At 47.2% G+C, this 26,469-nt stretch overlaps 1 protein-coding gene across 3 annotated transcripts in view; it reads right to left on the bottom strand.

Annotated features, from left to right (window-relative positions):
* The window catches only part of HUNK (hormonally up-regulated Neu-associated kinase), a 102,206-nt gene that overhangs the window by 14,229 nt on the left and 61,508 nt on the right, over positions 1–26,469 (bottom strand). For all 3 annotated transcript variants that reach the window (XM_045785506.2, XM_045785507.2, XM_045785510.2), the window contains exons 5-8: positions 17,202–17,329; positions 10,310–10,445; positions 5,225–5,387; positions 662–745 (exon numbers count right to left, since the gene is read on the bottom strand). In XM_045785506.2, the coding sequence (XP_045641462.2) occupies positions 662–745; positions 5,225–5,387; positions 10,310–10,445; positions 17,202–17,329 (511 nt within the window). The remainder of the gene's footprint in view (positions 1–661; positions 746–5,224; positions 5,388–10,309; positions 10,446–17,201; positions 17,330–26,469) is intronic.

The following is a 26,469-nucleotide window of genomic DNA, read 5'->3' as shown; positions in this document are numbered from 1 at the left end:
CCGGGATGGGTGGGTGGGGGCACCCTCACCCTGTGACCCGGGCCCTAGTCTCTTCACAAGCATGTATTTGGGGTCCAAAATTGGTACGACTTGCCATATGAGTCTAGTTTTTACTCTGAAATCAAAGAATCTTGGTATTTTCGCTTAGGTACGTACTAGGTAGCATCAAGTTGCCAGGAACAGCTTGCTGTCATCCAACACTTTCTCCTGTCCCTCACTTTACTGTCTCCTCCTGATGCCAAGCATTACACTCATGCATATTTTTCAGCATCTCCTTCTTACCCTTTGAAGACCTGACAATGGTTTCCAACCTTGGCCACTCAATGGAAACAGCCAGGGAGCTTTAAAAAATACTGATCCCTCCCGCCCCCCAATTCCCGCCCCGTGAGATTCAGTGGAGATGGTCTGAGGACAGTCTGCTCACCCAGATGTTTAAATGCTCCCGGGTGATTCTAATGTGTGGCCACAGCTGTGAACCACAGTCTGACGACTGAGAGATCGTGGCTTGACTGGAAACCATTTTGGGGGCTCAGTTAAGCCAGTATTTTTGTCTTTTGCTGCTTCTATGTCCCACCGTCACTGGTTTCCTTTCCTCTCTGCTCTCAAAATGGAAATCCACTCTTCCTAAGTGATCCTGGGTTTTGTTTTGGGGGTCACTCACCTCGTACGGTTCCTTGGTGGGCCTGCACTTTTCTATCTGGTAGAGCTGGGTCTTGTAGCAAATGCTGTCTTGGATGTCAGATTTCTATCAGAGGAGAAGGAGGGAGAAAGCATGGCTTAACTCACAGGGAAGAGAAATGTCCATTACACAGTCATTAATTTTTAAGCCAGCTTGGTGGAGAAAGTGTCAAAAGCGGTTGGCAAGCCAGTTACTTGCGATGCAAAGCCTTATCCGAGGATGGCCCACAGGTGGGATGAGGCGAGGTGGGGGAGCCCCAGACCCAGAGTGGGGCAACCTCCTACTGTTGACCCTGGGCACGTCACCTCTCCTTGCTGGTCTCGGATTTTTTCATCGGTGCAATGAAGGCTACTCTAAGGTGTGAAAGCAGAACTCACAAATCTGTGAGCTGGAAAGAATAACTTATTTTATTGAACTATTAAACAGGATATGGACCTTGCTTATCAGCTTATTGAAAAACATAAGCCTTGTCTGCCCCCCGCCCCCCCCCGCCGTGAGTCACAGCAATTCATAATACAGCTTAAAGATGATGGCAAACTGTATCTGAGATGGTCTAGGTGCATGACTGAGGGGTAATCCTGTCTGGAGACGGGTGAATTAAATGACTAATTAGTTTACCAACCAACAAATATTCATGGAATGGCCTTACAGGCTCCAACATAAAGTCTACGCTTCTTGGTTTTAGGAAGAAGAACTGAGAACCGAGAGAGAAAGAGAGAAACGACAAATAATTAAGGAATAATTAAGGTATGTATTTTACTTTTTAGTTCACTAGTTTCGGTTTCAAAATTATACATGGGTTGTTAGTAATTGGTTGATGAGATTAATAGCTGGGACAGTGCATACCCCGTGCAATTAAATTAGCTGTGTGTGGAAATTATGGAGCGGACCAGCTGTAGCTGTCTGTGGGGATTACTTCGCTCGAGTTAAAAGCAGCCCCTTGCCTAGACGCCGGTTCTCAGAACGGGTATGTCCTATGGTTGAAGGGTGAAGTGCAAAACAGACACAATACAATAAAAACCTTCTCCAGCGAGAACATTAGCTGCGTTTCTAGGGAATGTTCTCAGTAGACAAAGCCAGGCTCAGCTTTGCAACACTTGCGTGCCACCCCGATGTTGGGCAGAGCGGAGAAGCAGAAACAAACAGATGGCAAGAAACAAAGACAAATCAAGACACAGCCGAAGAGCTTCAGTGACTGTTAGAAGAGTATGAGTAACCCAAGTTTGTATCTGTACATGTGGAGGCGGACAGAGGAAAGAAAGAAAATAGTTTAAAAACTAAAATCCTGGGGTGCCTGGGTGGCTCAGTCGGTTGAGTGTCAGGCTCTTGGTTTTGGCTCAGGTCGTGATCTCAGGGTCATGACATCGAGCCCCATGTCGGGCTCCGCGCTTGGTGTGGGGTCTGCGTGGGATTCTCTCTCTCCTTCTCCCTCTGCCCCCCCCCCTGCTCATGTGTGTGCTCGCTCACTCGCTCTCTCTGCCTAAAAATAAATAATGAATCCTTAAAAAAAAAATAAGGCCCCTTGGGGTGCCTCGCTGGCTCAGTCAGTAAAGTGTGCGACTCTTGATCTCAGGGCTGTGAGTTCAAGCCCCACGTTGAGTGTAGAGGTTACTTAAAAATAAAATCTTTAAAAAACAACAAAATAGGGGCGCCTGGGTAGCGCAGTCGTTAAAGCGTCTGCCTTCGGCTCAGGGCGTGATCCTGGCGATCCGGGATCGAGTCCCACATCAGGCTCTTCCGCTATGAGCCTGCTTCTTCCTCTCCCACTCCCCCTGCTGTGTTCCCTCTCTCGCTGGCTGTCTCTCTGTCACATAAATAAATAAAATCTTTAAAAAAAAAAAAAAAAAAAAACAACAAAATAAAAAACCCCAAAAGTCCCTCCTTCTTATCGATTCGCATCCAAAGAAGTTCTGCCAAAAGAATGTTTGAATCGGCTAGCTTATTTAGGAAAGCAAAAATTTCATCCTTTAAATATGGAATTGTGAATTTTATAGTCAGCTTCATGGAGACACTTTCTAAAAACGAATTTTTGAACAACAGTCATCATTTGAAAAAAAAATCAGTGTGTTGATCGTCTTTTCTTCCTTCTCCTTGACAGCTATTTAAATTCTTAACTACGATCTTCTACCACAGTGGTCCCCAAATGGTGTGACCTTGAACCCATATGCGTGAACACAGTCTAGGAAGGCACCTACAATATATGCATATTTATTTATAACTATAAGCAGGAACCACTGTACTAATAGATCACATACATGATTAAAAAAATATCAAATAGGAACTTAAAAGGATAAGATAAGAAAGAAACATGGGGGGCGCCTGGGTGGCTCAGCCGTTAAGCGTCTGCCTTCAGCTCAGGGCGTGATCTCAGCGTTCTGGGATCGAGCCCCACATCAGGCTTCTCTGCTGGGAGCCTGCTTCTTCCTCTCCCACTCCCCCTGCTTGTGTTCCCTCTCTCGCTGGCTGTCTCTATCTCTCTGTCAAATAAATAAAAAAATCTTTAAAAAAAATTTTTTTAAAAATAAAAAAAAAGAGAAAGAAACGTGGGGCATGTGGTGTTCTTATAAAAAGGAAATGGGAAGCAGCTTCAAGTCCAATATCTTCTAAGTTCATCATCACGGGAGAACAGAGAATGGGGGCATGGTACAAGAGATTCTCTTACTCCTTGTCACCTAATAAAATGATATAAAAAATATACTGTGTCAGAGCACCTGGGTAGAGCCGTCGGTTCAGCGTTCAACTCTTGGTTTTGGCTCAGGTCCTGATCTCGGGGTCCTGATCTCAGAGCCGTGAGGTCAAGCCCTGCATCAGGGTCTGAGCTCAGTGTGGAACCTGCTTAAGACTCTCTCCTTCTACCCCTCCCCCACAGCACTGGCACGCGCCCTCGCACACACACACTCTGTCTTTCTCCCAAATAAATAAAAAAATCTTTAAAAAAATATGGTATCAAAAATCCTGTCTTCTGGCCTCAACTTCTCTTCTACAATTGCTTTCCTGCAGCTGCGACACCATCTCGAACATCTAGTCTCAAAGCTGCGCATTCGTCCCCATCAGAAGTGTCATCCCATCACTGCTTACGCAGGGCATGTTTTTTTCCCCCCATAAAACACTGTTCTTATTTTTAAAAGCCTTTTACTGTTAAGAATGCTTCTCCTCGTGTAGATCTTTCCTTTGGTGGTTCACCCAAAAAGTGTTTCTGTGGATAATTTCCCGTTGGAGCAAAATCTACCACATTTCCTGAGTCAGCTTAGAAACATCTGCACTCTCGTCCAACTGTTTAACAAGCCTTCCAATGAGCTTCTTCGTCTATTCAGCAACGTTTTCTAGACATCTCCCAAATCTATTTGCTAGAGAGACACACTCTGACCAGCTTGTCTTCTGGGCATTATTGCGTGGTCCTTTCTGCCACAGCAGAGAGGATATCATTTCCCCAATTGTAGGTGGACAGTCATCTTTAGCGCTAATATGGAAACCTCACAAAAGATTTCTAAGCCTGTTGTTCAGCGGAATTTTGTGAAATACTGAATACTGTGAAATCACATGACTTTAAATAGCACTGAAAACAACAACAACAAAAAAAAAACAGCGCATTGAAAAAACTCTAGAAGTTCTTCATGTTCTGTTTTCTAAATGTCTTCCTAACAGTGACAGCCCCACACCATCAGATCCCAAGGCGCCATACACACAGGGTGAGGGTCGCCCTTCGTGACCGTGGATTTCCAACCAAATTTCCAACGGGCTTCCTGATAATTCTGGATTTCTCTAATAGGCTGACTTCCTGTCAGAACTGGTCAGTCTCCCCTCTTCCGAGTAGGAGAAACAGGAGTGGTATGCGGAACCATATTGCCTTTGATTGAGTTTCCTATGCAGAATTATTTTTAAGCGGAGAGAGACGATTTAGTCAAAACTAGATACCGAGGCATGTACATGCCTACCCCAGGCATACATGACCTGCTTGTGGGAGAAGGACGAAGGTGACCGAGGCATGAGGGTACCACGGTCCCCCCGCCCGCCACCAGGCTGCGGGACTCCCAGCTGTACCTCCCCGGTGGCACAGGACACCTGCACTCTGGCGCCCGGGCTGAAGGCACCAGGGTCAAGCTAGGAAAGCTCAAGTTCATTTTTACTTTCCAGAGAAGTAAATATAAAGAATGGCCTCCTCATGAAATCATGCAGTAGAGATGAATGCCCGAAAGGCACTGCTCCCCAACTTTTATGACCACAGAAGTGGCCGGTGCCTTTCACATGGGAACCCAAGGAGCTCAGAGGTAGACAGAAAAGGCAACAGAGAAACTGAAGGGAAAAGTGGCTTGAATCTCTCCCAGTGCTGCCCAAGGCTTAACTCCGTGGGAGGGTATCTGAAAAACACCTCAGACAAAAAAGAAGCCGGTTCTGCTACTATTTTATCCCACGTTCAGAAACCCTGCCTCCCATTAGTTTCAATTAACAGCTCAGATCAAGTGTCAGCAACTGAGAAACACTCTAGGTGTAAGAGCTCCTTTTTCCAGGGAGAGCAGAGAAAACTGCCACTAGGGCCCCACTCACCCCTGACAAATAGCGCTCGAGTTTCTTGTTTAAGAGGAAGTAGATGGCGAGGATGTGGCAGGCGCGGTTGGAGAGCACGGTGTTGATCACGTCGCTGTTCTTGTAGCCCAGCTTCTCCGTCATGTGCAGCACCACACTCGGGCTCAGGTCCTCCAGGGAAATCCTGCCCAGCAGAGAGAGCACCGGTCACTCTCCGCCTCCACTGAGAGGCTTCGGGGTCTCCTTAGTGATGATCACAAACATGGTGGCACAAAGCACCCACCGCCCCCACCAACCAGGGCCCTATGGACAGCCGGGTCCGTCCGTCCGTCCGTCCATCCACTTGACTTTTTTTATTATGAATAATGTCACACAGACAGAAAACTAGTGAGAAGAGTATAAATACCCTTTGTGCACCCAACACCAGAAGACACCACTGTTAACACTTTGCCCTATTTTCTTCATTTATTTATTTATCTGTTTATTTAGTGCTCAAGTATTTTACATCACAGACATCATGACCTTTCATTCGTACACACCCCAGTGTGTACCTTCAAGATCCAAGGATACCTACTGCAGAATCACAATTCCATCCACACACCCAATAATTTAATAATTTGTAATAATTGCCCAGTATTCTCTAATATCTACACCATATTCAGATTTCCCCAATTATCCCCAAATTTCTTTACAATCTGGCACTCTTTTCTAAAAATGTGTTTATTGGACATGGGTAGAGCCCACAGTTGAGTTGGGTGTAAGTGGGGCTGGGAAAGGAGCACATTCAGAAGTCAACCCAGACTGTGTTTAAAGGAACAGTGTGAAATCCCGCGTTCACCAAGAGGGAACTGGGGGCTCAGCTGCAAAGTAGGGTGCTCCCAGAAGACAGATTAAAGCTGTTTCACGGGAGTATTATGAAGATAAACTCCTTGGTTAGAAATGAATGCCTGTTATTCATTTATCTACTCATCCATTCATTCATTTATTCATTCCTTCAACAAGTCCCTGTCTCATGGAGTCAACGTTCCAGTGGGGAACAGACAAAATAAATTCATTCAGTCTTCATGAAAATCTTGTGAGTAGGTACTATTATTATCCCCATGTTACAGATGGAAGAAACTGAGGCCCGCAGCTGTGAAGTGACTTGTGACCTCGGGGTCACACAGGCAGGAAGTAGCAGCCCCAGAATTCAAACGCTGGCAGCCTGGCTCAGAGTCTAGATGCTAAACCTCTACACTCAGCAGCTCTCAAATAAATAGACACGAGGAAGGGCTATGGAGAACAAGACAGCAAGCGGAGGAGTATAGAGTGTGTGTGTGTGATGGTAGCAAGGGGTACACCATCAAATAGAACCTTCTAAATCCCTTAAGAGAGATAGAAATAGGGCACCCTGAGAAGCAAGCACATCCGGTGGGAGAGCTCTGTAGCCCACCAACCCTCCACCAAGGGTCCGAGGACATTTTTTATGGGACCCCCAACCCATAATGCCTTGCCAAACCACACAGGACAACTCCATCATGATACAGAAGAGGAAACAGACTTGCCAAATTCACGGGCCAGCTGAAAAGGGCAGCAAGAGCAGACCTAGGTCTGCGGACCATCTCCCATCAACCATCGGCATAACCTGTGGCTGCAGTCCCTCCCTAGATATGGGTAAGTGCCACCCAAAGAAAAGGCACCCACGGAACCACAAAATCTGCCCTCCCCTCCCTGTTGGCCACAAAATCACTAATTCTAGATAATGGATAGGAGGGGGTAGGAATGACTAGTGATAAAAAATAATGTTTGTCTAAAAAGAATACAATGACTTGAAGCTTGCCAAAGCACTTACTAAAGCAGAAGGCTCGATTTTTGAAACTACCCAGTAATGTGTGTGGGCGTGACCCTGCCCCTGGCCAATCAGACCATTGCCCTGTGCCTCGTCTTTGGCCAATCAGACCACGGCTGCATGGCCTCACCCGGGGCCAATCAGATCACGGCTGCATGAGCCGCCGCTGGCCAATCAAACCACCGCCACCCTCGGCAGCCCGCCCCCTACCCCTGGAGCAGGCCCCGGAAGAGAGAGCCCTCCGGAAGAGGAGTGCCAACAGGGTGGGGCTGGGTGGTGGAGGGGAGAAGGGTGCAGTAAGCGCCCTTCTCTGCCCTTCATATCCATTGTCTTCAGAAATAGGAGAGGTCTGCTGAAAGACACTGTCCACTCTGTTGACCGACAGTACTAAACATTTTCAATAAGCAACGTGGACATTTGGAAGTCTGCAATATCAGTTATTTGATTTTTACGATCTCCCTATGTTTGGACGATATGGACACTAGTAAAACGTTCCAGAACACCAGGTGTAATTCTAAGTAAATCTGCATTAAATACCTTGTTATACCAACTTCGGCCTAATGCCACCCTGTTGCCAATGACCTCCTTTCCCTCCCGCCCACCTCTGGCGCTAACTGGACGACGCTGGGAAACTGTCCAGGCTCGAGCAGGGAGATGGAGGCAGGCAGCCAAGGTCACCTCCCTAAAAATATCTGCTCCTAGCATAGGGAGGCTGGCCGGGTGCACAGCAAACTGTTGACTGAGTGGCATGAATATTTATTATAAAAAGTTGACTTTTAAAGCTATTTTCCTCTTGCCTTTTGGAGATCAACTTGGAAGCCCAAATGACTTAACAGAAGGCTTTACAGAAGAGTGATATAAAACATAAGCCCTGTATTTTCGCTCTTTCCCAAAAGTAAAACATTTTCAACAACATCTAAAATAATGAAATCTGAGGCTAGGCTTGTTGGGAAGCTATAAAATATACCATATAATGCGGTCTATATTCCTTTCCCTGATCACATGGTTTTTTTTTTTTTTTAAAGATTTTATTCACTTATTTGACAAAGAGAGAGACAGCCAATGAGAGAGGGAACACAAGCAGGGGGAGTGGGAGAGGAAGAAGCAGGCTCCCAGTGGAGCAGGGAGCCCGACATGGGGCTCGATCCCAGGACTCTGGGATCACGCTCTGAGCCAAGGCAGGTGCTCAACAACTGAGCCACCCAGGCGCCCCCCAATCACATGTTCTTACTCCATTTATCCCTGCTCTGGTCAACCCTGAAAAATAAGTATTAAAAGCACTGTTTCTTTCTTTCTTCTCCTTCCCCTTCCCCTCCTTCTTTTTGCTTTACATATTTTTCAAAATCAAGACTGTAAAAAGCCTACCTCCTGTAAGAGTTCAGATTGCTGGTTTCGGTACTTCAAAACGGAACATTAATTTACCTCTGGTGCGAAATGACCAATGGGACTTGTATAAACAGAAGACAGTAAGCGGCTGTTTAATATACATGATCTTAACCGTTTTCACAACCCAATTCGTTCATGTGCAGCCTTTATGCTTCTGACCAAGTCCAAAGGCAAAAAACTGCTCATCTGGCAAAAACCAGTTGAGGATCCTTGAGTTTAAGTTTGAATCTACAAATGCCTGGCCACCACGTGTGGAAAAGCTGCAGAACGAGGCACCTCTTCGTGGATGAGGCTGCGGCCGACAAGAGGGGGAGACTGTACTTCTAATACCAGCTCCCCTGCCTTTGAACGGCTGCCACGTTGAGTGGATTGATCATGTTCATTTAGGCGGTGATTACATTAGTGTAATGACTCACGCGGCTGTCACCAGCGCCCCCTCCTCTGACAGAAAGCATACCTGCGTGCTGCCGTCCTTTGCGAGCACTGGTAAGGAGCCATGGCTCCTCGGCTTTGCTTTCCATCTCACGTGGAGGTAATATTTCTGGTGTCTGTTTCAGATACGGGCCAAGTGGAGCCAGTGTTGGAAACCAGCAGTCTATTTCCAGGTTCCCTCGGTAACCTAAGTAACCTAGACTTTGTTTCAATTACCTCTCAAGACTCAAATGCTAGAATTCTAGATGGCAACAGAATGAAACCACCTCATCTACAGTGAGTGTAAGTTTGGCTCAGTAGCATGGATGCAGACTCTACCCGTGGCCTCTTAAGTTCTTCTAGAACTTTCTCCCCAAGACAGAGCCCTGCCTGCCCATCCTATTTGGAGAACTCAGTGCGACAGCTTTCCTATGGCTTGGTGGATGTTTCCAGACCTTCCTTGACATTTTGAAAATACCTGTCCCCCTTCATCAGTGGTCCTTGTTCTCATCTGGGCTTCAGACTAGAGTGAGCAGTCCCAGGCCCTAGGGTGTGGGTCCCAGTCCTGGAAGGTATGTGACCCATGTGGTCTTCATGTTTGCTGTAAAGGAACCAAGGTGAGGGGCCTCATGCCTTCAATCCCGGCAGTTAACAACAGGTCAGATGAGTAGGAAAAAGTACAAGGAAACGTTTTCTTGCACTTGTTTTCAAATCTGCAGTCAGACAGCAGCAATGGAGACGTGTGAGCCACCACGAGGTGCCCCTCAGGGTTTCCACGCTGTGGATCCCCACCCTCGAGCCTTGCTTGAAGCATTCTCCTCTTGGGAGCTGCTAAGGTGAAGCCTTCACAGGAAGTCTGCAGGGAAAGATGGTCTGAAGCAAGTGCCTCCTTCTACCGCCTTTTCTTCCTGCCCCCACCACTCTAAGCAGGGGACTATGGGCTCAACTAACCATCGGAGCAAAGCAGCAGCAGAGGGGCCCAAGGGGCGGTTTGAAAGGGGAGAAGGCCAATCCCCCTGGACTCTGCCTGAGGCTAAATCTCACACACACTCAAACACAATCAGATACTGTCACAGACACACTCAAACTCAGACACACACACACTCACTCACTCAGGCCACAGCTAGGCTGAACGGTCCCTTTGTGTGAATTAGAAAGAGGCGCCACTCTGTGAAGATGCAAGCCCCCCGGGGCAAGTATGACAAGGGGAATGTGTCGTGGAGTCCAGCCTCCATCCACCCTCCGCTGGGGGCCCCATGCAGGGCACACTCCGCACAACCACATGGGGTGGCCCCATCTACACTTCCTCCCGTGCACTGAGGTGGGCCTGTCCCTGGATGTATGGGCGTGGATGATGGGTAGCCAGGAGAAAACACAGCTTCTCCTTGGATCGTGTACCGCTTCCTGTCCAGAAGTGTTCAGGGCTCATAAGGCAGCCCCACCTGGCCTGAGAAGGGGTCCATCTGTGTGTACTTCATTACCTGTTGGGATAGGTGACATTACATGGCACTTTGCCCGTGTAATTCTCATTAAGCCAGCGATTCGCCAGTGCTTGCTGAATATTGGGCCTCTTCACAGGATCTGGTTCCAGGAGAGAGCGCAGGAAGTTGATGGCGCCTGGGAAGACATTCGGCAAACAAACCCATGTTATAGGCTGAATGCAGATGCCGCCGAGACTCAAGGCAGGTGGCCCACCCCCTCTCCAGAGTCATTGCCAGCACGGGTCTACTCTCTGGATCTCCAGGTGCCTCAAGTCCAAAGAGTTTAAGATATCTGTCTGAGGGATGAAACTGGTACACGGTGAAGCAAGAACCAGTTCGGGTCTCCCCATGCCCCGCACCTCCCAGGACAACCTGTGGTCTGATCTCACAGCCCATCTCTAAAGGCGAGCCCAAGAGCTGTTCTATTTCCAGGCTTGAAGGGATAAAAGAAAGTAAAGAGAAAATGCTTGTTCTTCAGATGGGTTTTTGAGGAAGGAACCAGAGGGTAAAGGCGTTCAGTATTATACCCTCTAACTTGCCCACCACCATGTGACACACAGAGCGTCTCAAGAGACTAAGGGAGGTCCTGCTTTCTTTCTGGTCTTTTTTTTTTTTTTTAGAGTGGGGGAGAGTGTGGAGGAGGGGCAGAGGGAAAGAAAGAGAAAGAATCCTAAGCAGGCTCCACACCCAGCATGGAGCCCGACGTGGGGCTCCATCTCACAACCCTGAGATCATGACCTGAGCTGAAATCAAGAGTCAGACGCTTAACCGACTGAGCTACCCAGGAACCGCTGGTTCTCTTTTAAAGCCATTTCGCATGGCCGTCCACTTCGTCCCCAGACTCTGAACGGACAACATAGCACCCCGACCAGCCAGAGCCCACGCCCACGCAGCCAAGCCAATCAGAGAGCCAGTTTCAGTGAAAGTGTAAGTAAACCCTGTAATAGCCACCCGAGTTTTAAATGCCTAGCTTGTATACAAACTTCCAGTAAGCGCCACACTCATAAACCCATGTCTGCTTGATGGGCCCTTTCCTTTTGTGCTCTCCCTCAAAACCAAGGGGCTGCTTGGGCAGAATGTACGCCAATCAAATCCGTCCTTATTTTGCAGCCGACCGAAGCATGCTGTGGTCACATCGGTTATGCTGAGCATGGTACGTAAGCAAAGAATATGAGAAGCAACTGACAAACTATAAAATCCCTCCAGCCCCCTTTCCTTTCCATCCCAGGCAAAAATGATTGTTTCCAAATGCCCTGGATCTCCTTTCGTTAAACGAATATTTAACGAAGCGCCTGCTGTCCGTCCAGGCACTAAGGATAGGAAGCTGGTTCGTCTCCAAGTAGATATTTACGTTCTTGAAGAGTCTAACAATGTAAGACAACTGCACGACATGGGAAACATGGAAGGTCACAGCCCCAGACTGCCAGCAGGAGAACACGCATGAACACATATGGACAAAGAATGCCAAGGATTACTTCGAAATAAAGATGGTCTGTCTTGCTGGAGTTGTGGGACTATGATTTTCTTTTCATTCTCTGCTCCTTCTCTTATGGAGAACGGTCATATCATCTTGGCACTATAAATAATATCCTTTTAGGTAGCTTTGCCCATGATACCCAATTTCCAATATACCAAGTAAGAGACTCCAGAACACAGTCCTAATTTGCTTGGTTTCCAAACTTTCCTACCCTTCCCTCCAAAGGTATCTTTCAGTTTTCTAACATAATCTAACCTCTCGAAAAAAAGTCACTTTCTCATAGGCTTTTGTTCTCATTCTAATACTGTTCTTACAGAATGGTGGGTGTCTTCTGTCGACCCATTTTCTGCAGGGTAGAAATCAAGCCATCAAGAGAGGGGCTGATGGTGATGCCCGAATCCACCCAAAAGAAACAACTTTTACTTAGTCATGCCACCGGGTAACTCCTCCAGTGGGTTCCCATCCAGTTGGTGCGGTCACCAGAAGGTCATTTCTCATTAAGAATGGAGTGGGTAAAAATATACATGCAGACGCTCACTCAGCCATTAGGTACATTTAATACTCTACGTTTTATAGCTGGGTCTCCAAATAAAACTTTTCCTAAAATATTCTTCCATGGTCTGAAAAGCAAACTGATCTCCAAAAAAAGAAGCTCCTCTTTCTGGAATCTCTATCTCCCTTCACTCGACTCCCCTATATTGCAAGAGTCATCTGGACGCCTAATCAGGGCCATCTGTTGGTCAAACAACAAAGATGTGGCTTCCTCAATTGACATGTGGAGGCTATGAGTTCGTGATGGTTCTGAGACTTCTCGGTCGCTTACCCTCAAAGGACCCGTACAGCCGAGACTACGGCAAGGGTTTTGCAGAGTATGATGACCCAGAAGAGCTAAGAACAGACTGGATGTGCATTTCTGTTCTATTTTCAGAACCACGCGCTCGGCATCTTCACAAATTGCTGATGAGCACAAGTAATTTTAGTTCTAATCTCTACTGATGAATTTTATTTCTTTGGACATCACCAACATTGCATTACTATCCAAAAAGGACTTTGAAAATATCGGGAGAGTTCTCTGAAGTTTGTCTTAGGATCTTGAAAATCCCTATGTTTCATGGACACAAGGGATTAAAATTCTCCATTGTTCTGGAAAGCCATGGCGAGCATGGCCTCTCATTGCTCTCCACTCTTCTAAGGAAGTTAATTGGGGTCTCCATTCAGGCCCCAGGGTAGGGAGGACCCACACAGAGAGCTCCCTCTCTGTGCTCCACATCACACGCAACCCACACCACTCCAGTGCAAAACCTACTTTCCTCCATGACGGGTCTGCCTTCCATAGTCTGGACTGGTTTGTGGGGGCACCTTGACATCGTCCCTAGGGAAAGGGCTAGAGGACACAGACACAGCCATCGGACGTTTTGCAGTCGTGCAGCCCAGGAGATGCAAGTGGAGTACCCGCCCCCCCCACCCGAGGCTCCTTCCTTATCACCCCCGAGGCAAAAGCAGCAGCAACAATGATTTGACAGTGGAACCTTCTCAGAGATCTCGGTTGGCGCTAGCTCTACCCTTGCAACTGCGAACACCTCACCTTTGGCTTCACTTCCATGACTTCATGGTACAAAACCCTCTTGCGCGGAAGGGACTATTGGAAATGTGTAAGCACCATCACTGAGATGTAGAGATGTAAAGATAAGCTGGCTGAAACATGTGCAAGCCATGAACGGCATTCCCGACTCTGCGATACGCCAAGTGCCAACAAGCAGAAAGAGACTGTCTAGAAGCAAGAATTGGAAAGGTCCCAGAAGCTTAAGTTTTCAAACCACATGGTAGAGATGAGGGGCAATTCTTTGAGAGCATGCACAAGGGACTCACAAGGGCGGTAACGCTGTCTTTTTCTTTCAACTCGGCAAAAATTCTCCCACCTTAATCTAAAAAAGAGTACTATTATACGATAGATGTATAGAGATCATTGCAAATACGAGTGTTAGAATCATTAAATTAAAGATGTGTTGGTGAGGGGCACCTGGGTGGCTCAGTCGGTTAAGTGTCTGCCTTTGGCTCAGGTCGTCATCTCAGGGTCCTGGGGTCAAGACCCACATTGGGTTCTGTGCTCAGTGGGGAGTCTGCTTCTCCCTCTCCCTCTGCTCCTCCCCCTGTTCGTGCGCGTGCACGTGCGCACTCTCTCTCAAATAAATAAATAAAATCTTTAAAGAAAAATAAAGATGTGTTAGTGAGACACTTAATGAAACTGGCATATTTTCAATTTGGACATTTCAATTTGGACAACTCAGAACATAAAAGCAATAGATAATTCCCCCAAATCTGCAGGGAGGGGAAGCATCTTATACCCGACAAAATAAGAAAAGGGAGAGAGGCAGCCCAGTATAGTAGGAAAATCCAGGTTTGGGAGTCGAGCAGACATAAATTCACAAATAGAGAAGCGACATAAGTTCGCAGAGACAGTTTCCTCATTGATAAATTGGGACTAAGAGTACTTACCTTGCAGGGTGGTTGTGAGAACAAATGCTAATGTGAAAAGCACTTACATATGGCCATTCAGCTACTCTCATTGCTGGTGAGGGAGTATTTTTGGATATAAACAAGATGGTACTGCACGGTACCATAAATGATGGTGGGCCAGGCTCGTTGGAAAGAAGAGGTAAACCTGGCAAAGAGTAAAGGGCAAAGGGTTGGGGAGACGGGGGGCTGTCAGAAGGCCAGGGGCGCATCTCTAAAACCGAGGTCATTCACTGTGTGAACAAGATAAAATGACGTGCACTGGCAGCCAGCACCCAGCTCGGGGCCCCAGTGCACCCGGTCAAGTCTGGTCCCTGAGCAGGTGGGCGGAGCTGAGGGCTGCCTTCGGAGCTACACGCTTGGCCAACCCAAGTCAGCAACCTGGATTCCCTGAGCATCTATTCTGTGCAAGCACCACGCTTGCTACCTGGCACGAAGCCCTGGTTGAGGAGAAATAGGAGAAATACTTATATACATCCCAATAGTTTAAAAAAAAAAAAAGGTTAAGGGAGGAGTCCAGACTCCTTAATTGGAAAATCAAATATAGAAATGCAATTCTTGGGGTGCCTGGGTGGCAAGCATCTGCCTTTGGCTCAGGGCGTGATCCTGGCGTTACGGGATCGAGCCCCACATCAGGCTCCTCCGCTATGAGCCTGCTTCTTCCTCTCCCACTCCCCCTGCTTGTGTTTCCTCTCTCACTGGCTGTCTCTATCTCTGTCAAATAAATAAATAAAATCTTAAAAAAAAAAAAAAAAGAAATGCAATTCTTGGGGCACCTGCGTGGCTCAGTCGGTTGAGCAATCGACTCTTGGTTTATGTAGGCCCATGATCTTGGGGTCGTGAGATTGAGCACCGTATGGGGCTCCGCACTCAGCAGGAAGTCTGCTTGTCCTTCTCTCTCTGCCCCTCCCTACCACTCGTGCTCTCTCTATCTCTCTTTCTAAAATCAAGAGAGAGAGAGCACGAGTGGTGGGGAGGGGCAAAGAGAAAGGGAGAGAGAGAGAGAGGCAGAGAAGCAGACTCCCCACTGAGCAGGGAGCCCAATGTGGGGCTCGATCCCAGGACCCTGAGATCACGACCTGAGTCAAAGGCAGACGCTTAACTGACTAAGTCACCCAGGTGCCCTTAAATAAATAAAATCTTGAAAAAAAAAAAAAAGAAAGAAAGAAATGCAATTCTTGCTTGTTCACACTTGACAAGTCAAGACAACAAAGTCCCTGAGGAATGTGAAGATCTTTAAAAAGCACACAGAGCTTAAGGCCAAAGTCAAAGCTGTCTGCTCAGAGCAGGAGCCGACCCCAGTGATGCTAAAATCGCTCAGAACATTTCTAATACATCTTCTTTGGAATTTCTTCTGGACTATTTTTTAAACATCTTTGGGGTGAAGCTTTCACTTCTTTAAAGTAAATTTAATTTGCATGATCAGAAAATACTTAGAGCCCAGCCTGCTAAATCTGGGTAATATTACTGGAGTTAAAACAATGTTGGTTCTTTTCTTTTTAAAGGTTTATTTTTTTGAGAGAGAAAGCACGAGTGGGAGGGGCAAGAGGAGAGGGAGAGAGAATCTCAAACAGACTCCACGCTGAGCATGCATAGGGCCCGATGCAAAGCTCAATCTTAGGACCCTGAGATCATGACCTGAGCCAAAGCCAAGAGTTGGACGCTTACCTGACTGCACCACCCAGACGCCCCAAAACAAAGTCAGTTCTGAAGTAACGAGACTGACTTCTTGGGCTGCTAATCTATCTGGATTTGCCCTGTTGCGTAACCCACCCTAGGGCCTACCACGGGCCGAACCACTGGCTCCTCCTCCCTAAGTCTTTGTTGTCTTAAGCCACTGAGGTTTGGGGGCTGTCTGTAACTGTAGCATAGCCTGGCCTATCATGATTAAATAGTGAGAAGCATTTCTCCAGCACCTCAGCGTCTCACTGGGATTCAAAGTGAGCCCTGCCTGCCTTTTCCAGGCATGAGGGTACACAAGAGTCTACCCTCCCTAGCAAAGGTGGAAGTACAGACCAAATTAGATCATTATATACAGAAATACATTTCAATTTGAATTCCAGTTGGCAAGCTTCATGGATGCTTTATGAACTCAAGAGAAAAAATACATAACAGTAGTAAAATAAAAATGCTCTATTTTAAATCATGTTGAAATTAAATAATTAAATTAAATAATTCTTTTTTTTTGTTGTGGTCACATGCCTTATCTCAGTGAAGCTGAGTTTACTCTAAGGAGCCAATTAAATGATCGCCAGGGCCAACCTGAAGCCAGGAACTCGAAGTGAACTGTGACCCAAACAAAAGAACAAATTGTGCTAATTTACTGGATCTGAAACCAAATCTTAATGCGACCTGTTTACTGAAATGTGAACCACCTCAAGTTTGAGAACACCGGCTGAACACACTGAAGATTCAGCCTCAGCAAGTAACTGAAACTACATATATTTAAAAGCTTTCGAACAGGCTCAAAACCTCAAATAGCAAAACAAATCACAGACCAAACTTGAATGAACGTCATAGTTCTTGACGGTGAATTGACGAAGGAAAGCACAATAGAAATGTGATTATAAATGCTTTTTTCAAAGTCAACATTATAATATGGTGAGCTTTCAAACAATCGAGACTGCAGTTATTTTCCCAAGATCCTTCTGATGCCATGGGTTTTGTGCAGGAGGAGGAAGGAGGAAGTGAGGGGTTCAGAGTTATAATGGAGAGGAAAAGGACCAAGGTGAGATGAATGGCTGCTTAGCCATGGGAAACTCAACCGCCCTTGAGTCATGGTTTAACCCCAGGAAAAGGCCTAATACAATTTCTGCAAAGCAAGTACTGCGTCATGGATGGACCAAACCTGGTAGGCACACAAGTCTTGGAATCCAGAATCCAGGGCAGCAGGCACCTTACCTGTGGAAAGCTGGGTGGGGAGGGGGTTCATTTCCTTGTCCACCATCTTCTGGTACAAAGCCCTCAGGCTAAAAGGCTCCACCGTGAAAGGCAGGGTGCCAGTCAACATGGCGTACATGTTCACGCCTCTGAAAAGACAGACACCAAAGCATGAGACCAGAATGAGGCCCCTGGGGAGGGGAAGACAAATAGGGCACGGGCTTGGCGACACTTCAGCTGTATCACTTTCAGGCTGACCTCAAGAGGCCTTCTTTCTAGAAAACTCAGCGCGACACTGAAAGAGCCAAAGTGAAAAGCATGGGTCAAAGCTTGCCTGTGAAGACTTGGACAATGGACTGTGGAGATCAAAGGAGTCTGAGGAACTTCAAGAGCTACCCCCTAAGGAAGGGAAACCATGTCCTTCCTTCTGGAAGGAAGTCCAGACCAGATTCTGTGGAAAATACCAGGAGCATGCTAGGAAACTTGAGTAAAAGTAGTCTTGCCATTATGTGGTTTTCCAAGTATGGCTTACATGGTGGAGCCTGGAGGAAGCCAGACGAAAAAATATAGGGCAAGACCCTGCACAAGGAGGCAAGCCACAGCCTAGCTGGCAGGCCTGGTTACCTGTCAGTCCTTTGCAATAAAAGTCTTATCCCCAAAACTGGCCTGTTGCTCTTCCCTTGAATTCTGTTTGTGCCTGTAACCAGAGAATTCCCCGGGGGGCGGTGGGGGGGGGGTGTCTCCTTCCTGCTCTTATTTTTTATATTATTGTTCACTGTGAGATTCCGCCCCGCAGCCCTGGCCCCGTATCTCAGATGTGGTCGGAATGCCTTCTGAATGGGCTTAACTGCTTATATCCAAAGCCAACCTACCGAACGCAACATCTTCTTGGAGGACTCTTATTTTCCTGATGTGCAAACCTAATATCATTTTGATGAGATTTCCTGATGGGGATGAAATGCCTGCGTGCCAAGAGGTCTCAAGTGTTTAAAAGTGCCCGAGGGACTATGTTTTAAAAACAGGCAATAGGACTTCCAGTCAAAACAAATCCAATGAGACGGATTGAAATTGAGACCCTTGGGGCCCAATTCCACTGAGGCGCCTCTGAATTACAGTGCCCCAGATCACGACAGGTACAGAGCCCACGGGCTCCAGCCAGAAATCATCCTCAAATTGCAGACATAACTCTAAGACCCGCTGCCTCCTTGGTAACTCACAGCGGAGTTACGGAGACAGATACATAAACATCCAGGCCACAGACACTTGCTGGCTCGCTCTCCACCCCGGGCAGTGGTATAGATGCTGGGCAGGGGTGAAGCAGACAGAGCCTGGCCATCTTGGATTGTGGGGACAGTCAACAAGTCAACAGATGACTAAGCACAGTCTTTTCAAGGAGCGATGAATGCAGGGGGTTTAAGAAATGAACTTTGCTGCTTCCGACCACAGAGGCGTTCAATTAAGGGAGAAAGAAGTCTATAATAAGTCCTTGAAGACAGGTGGCCTCTGGGGGGGCGGGGAGTATCTGAGTGTGAGCTTTTCCATCTTTGGGATGGGGAGGATAAGCTGGGCAGACAAGATCCGGAGACAAGAAGGAACCAGGCATACGCAGAGCCATTTATAGCAGCATTTCCCTGTGTGTTTGGTGGAACGCATTCTCCAGGACAAGAATAGATGTTGGGCGAATCCAAGTTCCACGGGCAAACACCTTGGGGAGCAGTCATCTGGTATTAAGTGGCTTTAAGGGGCTCAGAACGGGGAGCAGGAGCCTGGGGCGGTCAATCGGCCCGCTGCCACTGAGGTCTGAGTGAGAGGGACGGCAGGCCACAGAGAGAAAGGCTACTCAGTAATAGACGTGGGAAGGCGATGTGCCAAGCTGTCCACAAACCTGGAAAGTGGGACGGATGGTGAGAATGGTCACAGGACTGAAGAAGCCAGGAGGGGGGACAGGACGGAGCACTGGGGCTGGTAACACGTCTGGGAACCCACCAGCGATGCTGCCCCGTGGATACGTTTGAGCCAGAGAGAAACATGCCGGCTGGGAGGATTCTTGGAGACCAACAAGAGAGAAAACTCAGAAGCACCCCCACACCCACCCGATTGTAGACTTTCTGCATTCAAAAGGGTGTTGGACACATGGCTTTTATAATAGGAATCCCTCCCCAGAACATGCACAGAGTTCTTGTTGGGGGCCCCCGAACCACCTTCAAGACAACTGTTTCCAAGCTCCCCAGTGCAGCTCAGCCCACTCAGAGCAACTCTAGGCACGAGGAAGGCACCCCAGCACTAAGCCACGGTCTCTCTCTCTTCTCCCCTTTGGTTGTGGAACAAGACCAGTCTTCTGTGTCCCTGCTTGCTTCTGGGCACCTTTGTCCTGGTCTGAACGTTCACACCTACAGCTCAAGAGCCTTGTACTTACACCATATCATTTCCCCCGCAGGTAAATGTTTTATAATACCCAACCATACACCGTTTCGCAACCTGAAGTCCACAGGTCACATCTTTAGGGGTTCAGCAGTTCTATTTTGAGTTTTCTTTCGGCGATACCCTAACACATCCTACACATGGCAACCAGGGCCATTGGAGGGTCACCGTATAACCAAGTACACACTGGATTTCGGTGCTTTTGCAGTTGTGTTTACCCACACACAACCTTTGCCAAAATATAACACTCTTATTGTCACAGGCTAATGAGAAAGGAACAGAAGTGGACTTTGGGGGTAGTTTCCAGTGTGTGGTGCTCCATCGGGCAGCCTGGAAATGTTGGATCTGCAAATTCTGGGGCCATACCCCAGACCCACGGAATCAGAATCTCTGGGGGTAGGGCTCCATAACTGGGGTTTTCACAAGCTTCACATTTGTTTGAAAATCTGGTTTGAAAACCACTGGAAGGGTGAAAATGGGGGAAGAATTATGTGATCGCACGGCAGTGGGTCGACCAGCTCAGAGAACCTGTGCCCAGCAAGGAGAAGCATGCCCAAAGCGCAGGAAGCAGGAGCCACAGCACCCAACTCATGCTGCTAATTTGAATATTTGGGGATTCTTTAAGTCTTGGTTATATTTAACTTGTAAATTGGTTTTGGGTTTTTGTTTGTACAGGGCCATAAATAAAAGGAGTTTAATTTTACATTCATGCACGTTAAGCAAAACTTAAATAAAAATAACTGAAGTCAACACCAGGGGTTACCAAGAATGTTCTTCCTTTTCAAGAAGAGTATATAATACTCCAGTTCGAAGAATACTGCCCTATGACCTTCTGTATTTCCCTTTGCCTTTTGGGGACACAGAGCTTCCTGTCACCGGTGGGGTGCATAAAATCGCGTGGCGTGCTAAAGGAGGTAGGATATTACGGTCGTGGAGGGAAGTCCAGCTGAAGGACATAACAGGTAATATGAACGGAATATGTAACATGAGGCCATAGGACCAATTCTAAAACCTTTATGAACGTTTCTTCTTCAGGGCGTCTTTGAGACATCTCCTTGCCACCAACTGGCTTCTAAAGATGGCATTCTGGTCCCTGCCCTTCTCCATTATCTGGCTGGGACCACAGAAAAAGGCAACAGGTGCCTCTTTTAAAGACAGTGCTGGTGACCCTGTGCTGAGTACTCCAACCAGGATGGAGCGAGTGGTTCTTATAAAAACTGAGTATTTTACCAAACTGACTCCAGAATCTCATTCTGTTTGGAGAGGTTCACCATCAGCAAAACCAGCCACAAGTCCTTAAAGAGGACCATGCTGTCTCATCCAGGGTCTCTCCTCTACAAACCATGGGTAATAATAGTAGCCGCCTCTCAGGTTGCATGAGGGTCAAATGAACGAAGCCACAGAAAGTACCGGATGCTGGGCCTGGTACAGACTCAGTGCCTGATAAATGTGACCTGCTTCATCGCCAAACTTTTAAAAACCACAGATGCAAAGCTACAATTATAGTTGTATCCTGCTCCCAAAGAATAACGGAAATCTACGTGAAGAGTCATCCTCCCCCAGGAGATTTTATGAAGAAGCCAGATCGAGCATCTTCATTCCTCTCCCCTAGGCTTTTCATGCATGTTTAATACCGGGATAGAAAGATCTCATCGCTCTGACATTTCAGAAGTATGTGAGAATACCAAGGGGAAAGTGTGGAATGCAGCTTATAAACCTCTGTAATCCCATAGAATTAGTAGGAGTCTCAAGACATGTTCAGAATTTCCTGATGTGTCTTTTGAAATGTGGCCCAGGGGCTTTCTAACTTCTCCATGGCAGACACGGGGCCCCCAGGAATCACAAATCGTTCTTTCGTTCAAGATTTTTTAATTTATTTATTAGACAGCACGAGTGGGGAGGGGTAGAGGGGGAGGGAGAGAGAATCTCAAGCAGACTCCTGCTGAGGGCAGAAGCCGACACAGGGCTCGATCCCATGACCTCGAGATCATGACCTGAGCCAAAACCAAGAGTTGGACGCTTAACCAACTGAGTCACCCAGGCGCCCCAAATCACAAATAGAGAAAAAAAGGGATGAGAGACTGGGATGAAGGACACACCAAACAACCACGATGTGGGTTTTTCCAAACAGGAAGAAATAAGGCTGAGTCAATGGCTGGATAATAGAAAACCCAAAGGTACTGGCCAATGTGGAATATGCTGGCATCAAAAGGGAAAGATAAGGTGAAAACGAAGAAAAGCAGGAAGATGAAGGGATGGGGCCCCATGAAATATAAATGCCGAATCTTTGGGATTAAGTCGGGAAGCCCAATGGTGGTCCTCATGTTTACTCAGATAATGAGATACTCCCTGGAGAAAAAGCTGGAGTGTCACCTATCATCCAAGAGAGGAAAGACAGAGAGTTGGACCGTCCTGGAGAAGTTGGACAGCACCTTTAGCAGGACACAAGGAACAAAGTAATGGACAGAGCTGTGCTGCCCCTGGGGGTGTCTGGCTACTGTTCGCACAGGGCCGGTGGGCAACATCCTTGGGAACTGCCCAGTTTATACCAGAATGAAGCTGAGAGACCCTCAGCTGACACACCGGGCTTCTGTGTGATTCTTCAAGAAAGGAATTGCCTCCGAAAAATTAAAAATAACTCTCTGCCTAAAAGAAACATCTTTCCATCTTTCAGCACCGACTTTCAATACAACTTCTGATTTAAAGTCTTGAAAGGAGGGGCGCCTGGGTGGCTCAGTCGGTTAAGCATCTGCCTTCAGCTCAGATCATGAACCCACGGTTCTAGGATCGGTCCCGCATGGGTCTCTCTGCTCAGCAGGGAGCCTGCTTCTCCCTCTCCCTCTGCCTGCTGGTCTCCCTGCTTGTGCTCTCTCTCTCCCTCTCTCTCTGTGTCAAATAAATAAAATCTTTAAAAAATAAAATAAATAAAACCTTGAAAGTAGAGTGGGAACAGATGTGTCCATTTAGAAAATCTCAAACTTCATGACTGCTCCTTAAAATGGACTATGTTCCACAAGAAATTACCTTCTTGGGGCGCCTGGGTGGCACAGCGGTTAAGCGCCTGCCTTCGGCTCAGGGCGTGATCCCGGCGTTATGGGATCGAGCCCCACATCAGGCTCCTCTGCTGTGAGCCTGCTTCTTCCTCTCCCACTCCCCCTGCTTGTGTTCCCTCTCTCGCTGGCTGTCTCTATCTCTGTCAAATAAATAAATAAAATCTTTAAAAAAAAAAAAAAAAGAAATTACCTTCTTGTGGATTTAACACTTTTTCCTCATTTTCCCTTCCTCCTTCCCCTCTTCTATTTTAAATGCACAGGCTAGCTACCAAAAAAAGAAAGAAAAAAAAAAGGAAATTTCTCTGGTAAAAGTCAAAAGCCCTAAGCTACCCAAAGGAAGTCATAGGTCTCCTGTTTCTGCCTCCTTCTCCTGCCATTTTGAGGGCATATAAATGGAAAGAAAATGCTATTCTTCCCCATATGACCAATGGCAGTAGCTGTTGGTATCTGGCAGAACTTACACAGAATCTAAGGCCTAAAGGCCTGAGCAGGGCTGGAAACAAGATGGCTCCCTTCAGCCAACCTGTCTACCCAAAGGGACAGCACTGGAGAGAGACTTTTTCCACTAAGTGAAAAGAGATGCAGTGAGACTGGGATGCTGGTCTGGGTGTGTTGTACGTGACCCTCCACTAGGCACCAGGTCTTCACATACATTCTTCACCCACCCCAGGCACTCCCAGGAGAACAGAGAGCAGCTTTGCGTGAAACAATATAGCATTTCCAATGTTTTGGGAATAGGACTCTCAATCCCTATTTTCCTTATTCTTAGAGATTCACCAAAGTTCTCAAAAGAGCACTGTCATATTCTGAAAATAAAGTTAACTTTTATTCTTTTCATTTAAAGAGTACATCTGCATTAGTGTTTTTTAACTAGCATATATGCCACTCTGAGGAAAAGTCAGTTAACCATAAAAACGGTTCACTACCACGGAACGAACATTTTTGCTTTCGGGTCTGACATCTCAAAGTTCACTGGAGATCGAGATATTCCAGTCATCTCGATTACAGGTAAGACACAAATGATTTGAAAGATATTCATACATGAAAATGAAGACCATTGAAAATAGTGGAAAAGCCCCAAGACAGCATACACCATTTTCCACTGACATTGCTAATGCCTGATTCACTAGAGGAGGGGGGTCCTGGGGGCCTCATTTGTGGAAAGAGCTCGCCTTCCAAAGGCTTCCGTGAGTGACAAGCTGGTTTTCGTTCCAAGTCAGTCCCAGAAGTCTTGGAGAAAAGCCTCCTCCATCCCTCAAGGTCCAAATCTCTGGAGGCAGAAGTTTGCTTTTGATTTGAGAAGTGAATTCTTCATTCTGTTGTTTCAGAACGATAAAAAGGGATGTTTTATAATAACAGTGTCTGACCCAAAAAGAAAATTGGTTCCATTTTCGCTCTCTTTCTTAAAAGGCCTTTTAAATTAAATTCTCTTTGGGTTTTCCATTTCCAATTCTGCCAGCAAAGTCATGGGGACCAAACAGAAACCTAACCAGTATCTCAGACACAACACCCCAAAGCAGTGGAAAATTAATCTCTTAAAGAAGGTTCTGAAGTTTTTCATTTTCTCCAGGATCAAGAATGATAGTAATCAGGTTTTCATACGTTCAAGCCTCTGCATATGCTGTTCCTTCTGCCTGGAAATCTTCCTCTCCTCTCCTCCACCTGGCAAACTCCACTTTTTGCCTCAGAAGCAGATTAAATTCTCTTCTGATGGCTTCTGGAACTGACCCAGCTATGCCTGTGCCTCCCGACATGCCGGAATTGTTTACAGGTAACACATGTAGGTAAGTAGGTGTCTTCGTCAGCTCAGGCCACCATGACAAAATACCACAGATGGGGGAGCTCAACCAACAGACATTGATTTTCTCACAGTTCTGGAGCCCGGAGTCTGAGAGCAGGGAGCCACCATGGCCGGGCTGCGGTGAGCTCTCTTCCGGGCTTTGCAGGTAGTCACCTCCTTGCTTTGTCCTCACTGCTGGAGAGCAAGCAAGCTCTCGGACTCTCTCCTTGTAAGGACACTTGTCCCATCACGGGCACTCCACCCTCATGACCTCTCAAAGGCTCCACTTCCAATTCCATCAAGCTGGGGAATTAGGGCTTCAATGTATGGATTTTGGGGGGCTACAGTCCAGTTCACAGCAGTAGATAAGTATGTTCGATTGCAAAACAAAACAAACACACAAAGCCCACACATTCCTTACCACCCCCCCGCCCCCATCACACGGTGGAATCTTCTCTCTCTCCCTGTGATTCCAGGTTGGCCATGCAGCCGGCTTTGCCCACTGAAAAGTTAGTAACATGACACAGACATTTCTCGAAAAGTGTCTATGCACTAGGCCTTGTCCTCTCTTACTCCCGGGGACTCTTCCACCATTGCGTGAACGAAATTCTGCATGTTTTGTGGTTTTCTTTGCTTTTTGGTTTTCATACAGCCAGTAACTTCTTACCTACAAATAGCAGCAATGCTGGAGAATCTGGATTTACAATCGAACCGTGTGGGGCTCTCTGCTGGGTGGCTGATGGAGGCTTTCGCTCCACTGGGTAAGAGATGACCAAGAATTCTGGGAGTCTACTTCATTCGTCTGTTGGTGAACTTGATTCAGGACAGGACTCATTTCATACTTCCTGGGAGGGAGAATGGCTCTTGGGATCTGGATTGGAGAGTTTTCCCTCATCAGTTTACTTCTGGCCTCTCCTGAGATTCCAGAGCTTACACAACAGAAATTGATTTTCTCATGGTTCTGGAGTCTCGAAGTCCAAGCCCAGGAGTCAGCCAGGGTTGGTGCTTTCTGAAGGCTGGGAGGGAGAACCTGTTCCATGCTGCTCCCAGACCTTCTGGGGGTTTCTGGAAATCTGGTGTTTCTGAGCTCGGAGATACAGCACTATGAGATCTGCCTTCAGCCCCACACGGCGTTCTCCCTGTGTCTCTCTGTGTCCAAATTTCCCCCCTTTATAAAGACGTCTGTCGTACTGGATTTTATGACCTCGTTTTCACTGGATTACCCCTATAAAGACCTTCTCTCCAAATAACATCACATTCTGAGACACTGGGGGTTAGGACTCCGATATGTCTTTCGGGAAGAGAACCCAATTCGATCCATAACATGTTGTCACCCACCTGCTTATAGTGTTCCAGTGGCTTCTCACCACCTTTAGGGCGGAACCCAAACCCCTTCCCACACCTCCCCACCCCACCCCACCCCCACCCCGGCCTTGCCACATCCTGTTCCTTGTGTCTCCGGCCTTCCTCCCTGACATGTCTCTCTCCAGAGTTCAGTTCTACTCACCCTAAGGATTTGGCTTTAAGGTTCCCTCCTCTGGAGGCCACCCCCATCCTCGTTTGCTGTATCCACCCACTTCCTCCACAGCTGTTCCCACACCCAGCTATAGCTTGTTTAAAAACTGTTTGCCCCAGTAGAATGTAAACCCCACGAGACGAAGCACAACATAGTAGAAGGAGAAGCAGTAAAGAGTGACGATTTAAGGCAAACTCTAGAGTCAAGCCAGCTTGGTCAAATCCTGGCTCTACACCTCAGTGCCACTTGGGCAAGGGCCCAAGACTCTTTGGGCCTCAGTTTCCTTATCGGTAAAGTGGGATCACAGAGCACTCCCCTGAAGGGCTGCTAAGCAGAGGAGATGAGTTAATACTTGCAAAGCCCCTGGAACACTGCGTGTCACTCAGTCCGAGGGACGCGAGCATTAATAACGATCTTTGCAGGAGCAGGGACTGACCAAGGCTGTTCGGCTGTTTCAACCCCTGTTGTGCACTCAGAGTTCGGCACAGCGCCTGGCTCAACACATGGTTGCCGAGTGAA

Source organism: Ursus americanus, chromosome 4 (assembly GCF_024610735.1).
Source record: "Ursus americanus isolate L20-20 chromosome 4, mUrsAme1.1.p, whole genome shotgun sequence".
NCBI lineage: Eukaryota > Metazoa > Chordata > Mammalia > Carnivora > Ursidae > Ursus > Ursus americanus.
Note: the sequence above shows the minus strand (reverse complement) of the source record. Positions and strands in the feature narration are given on the sequence as shown.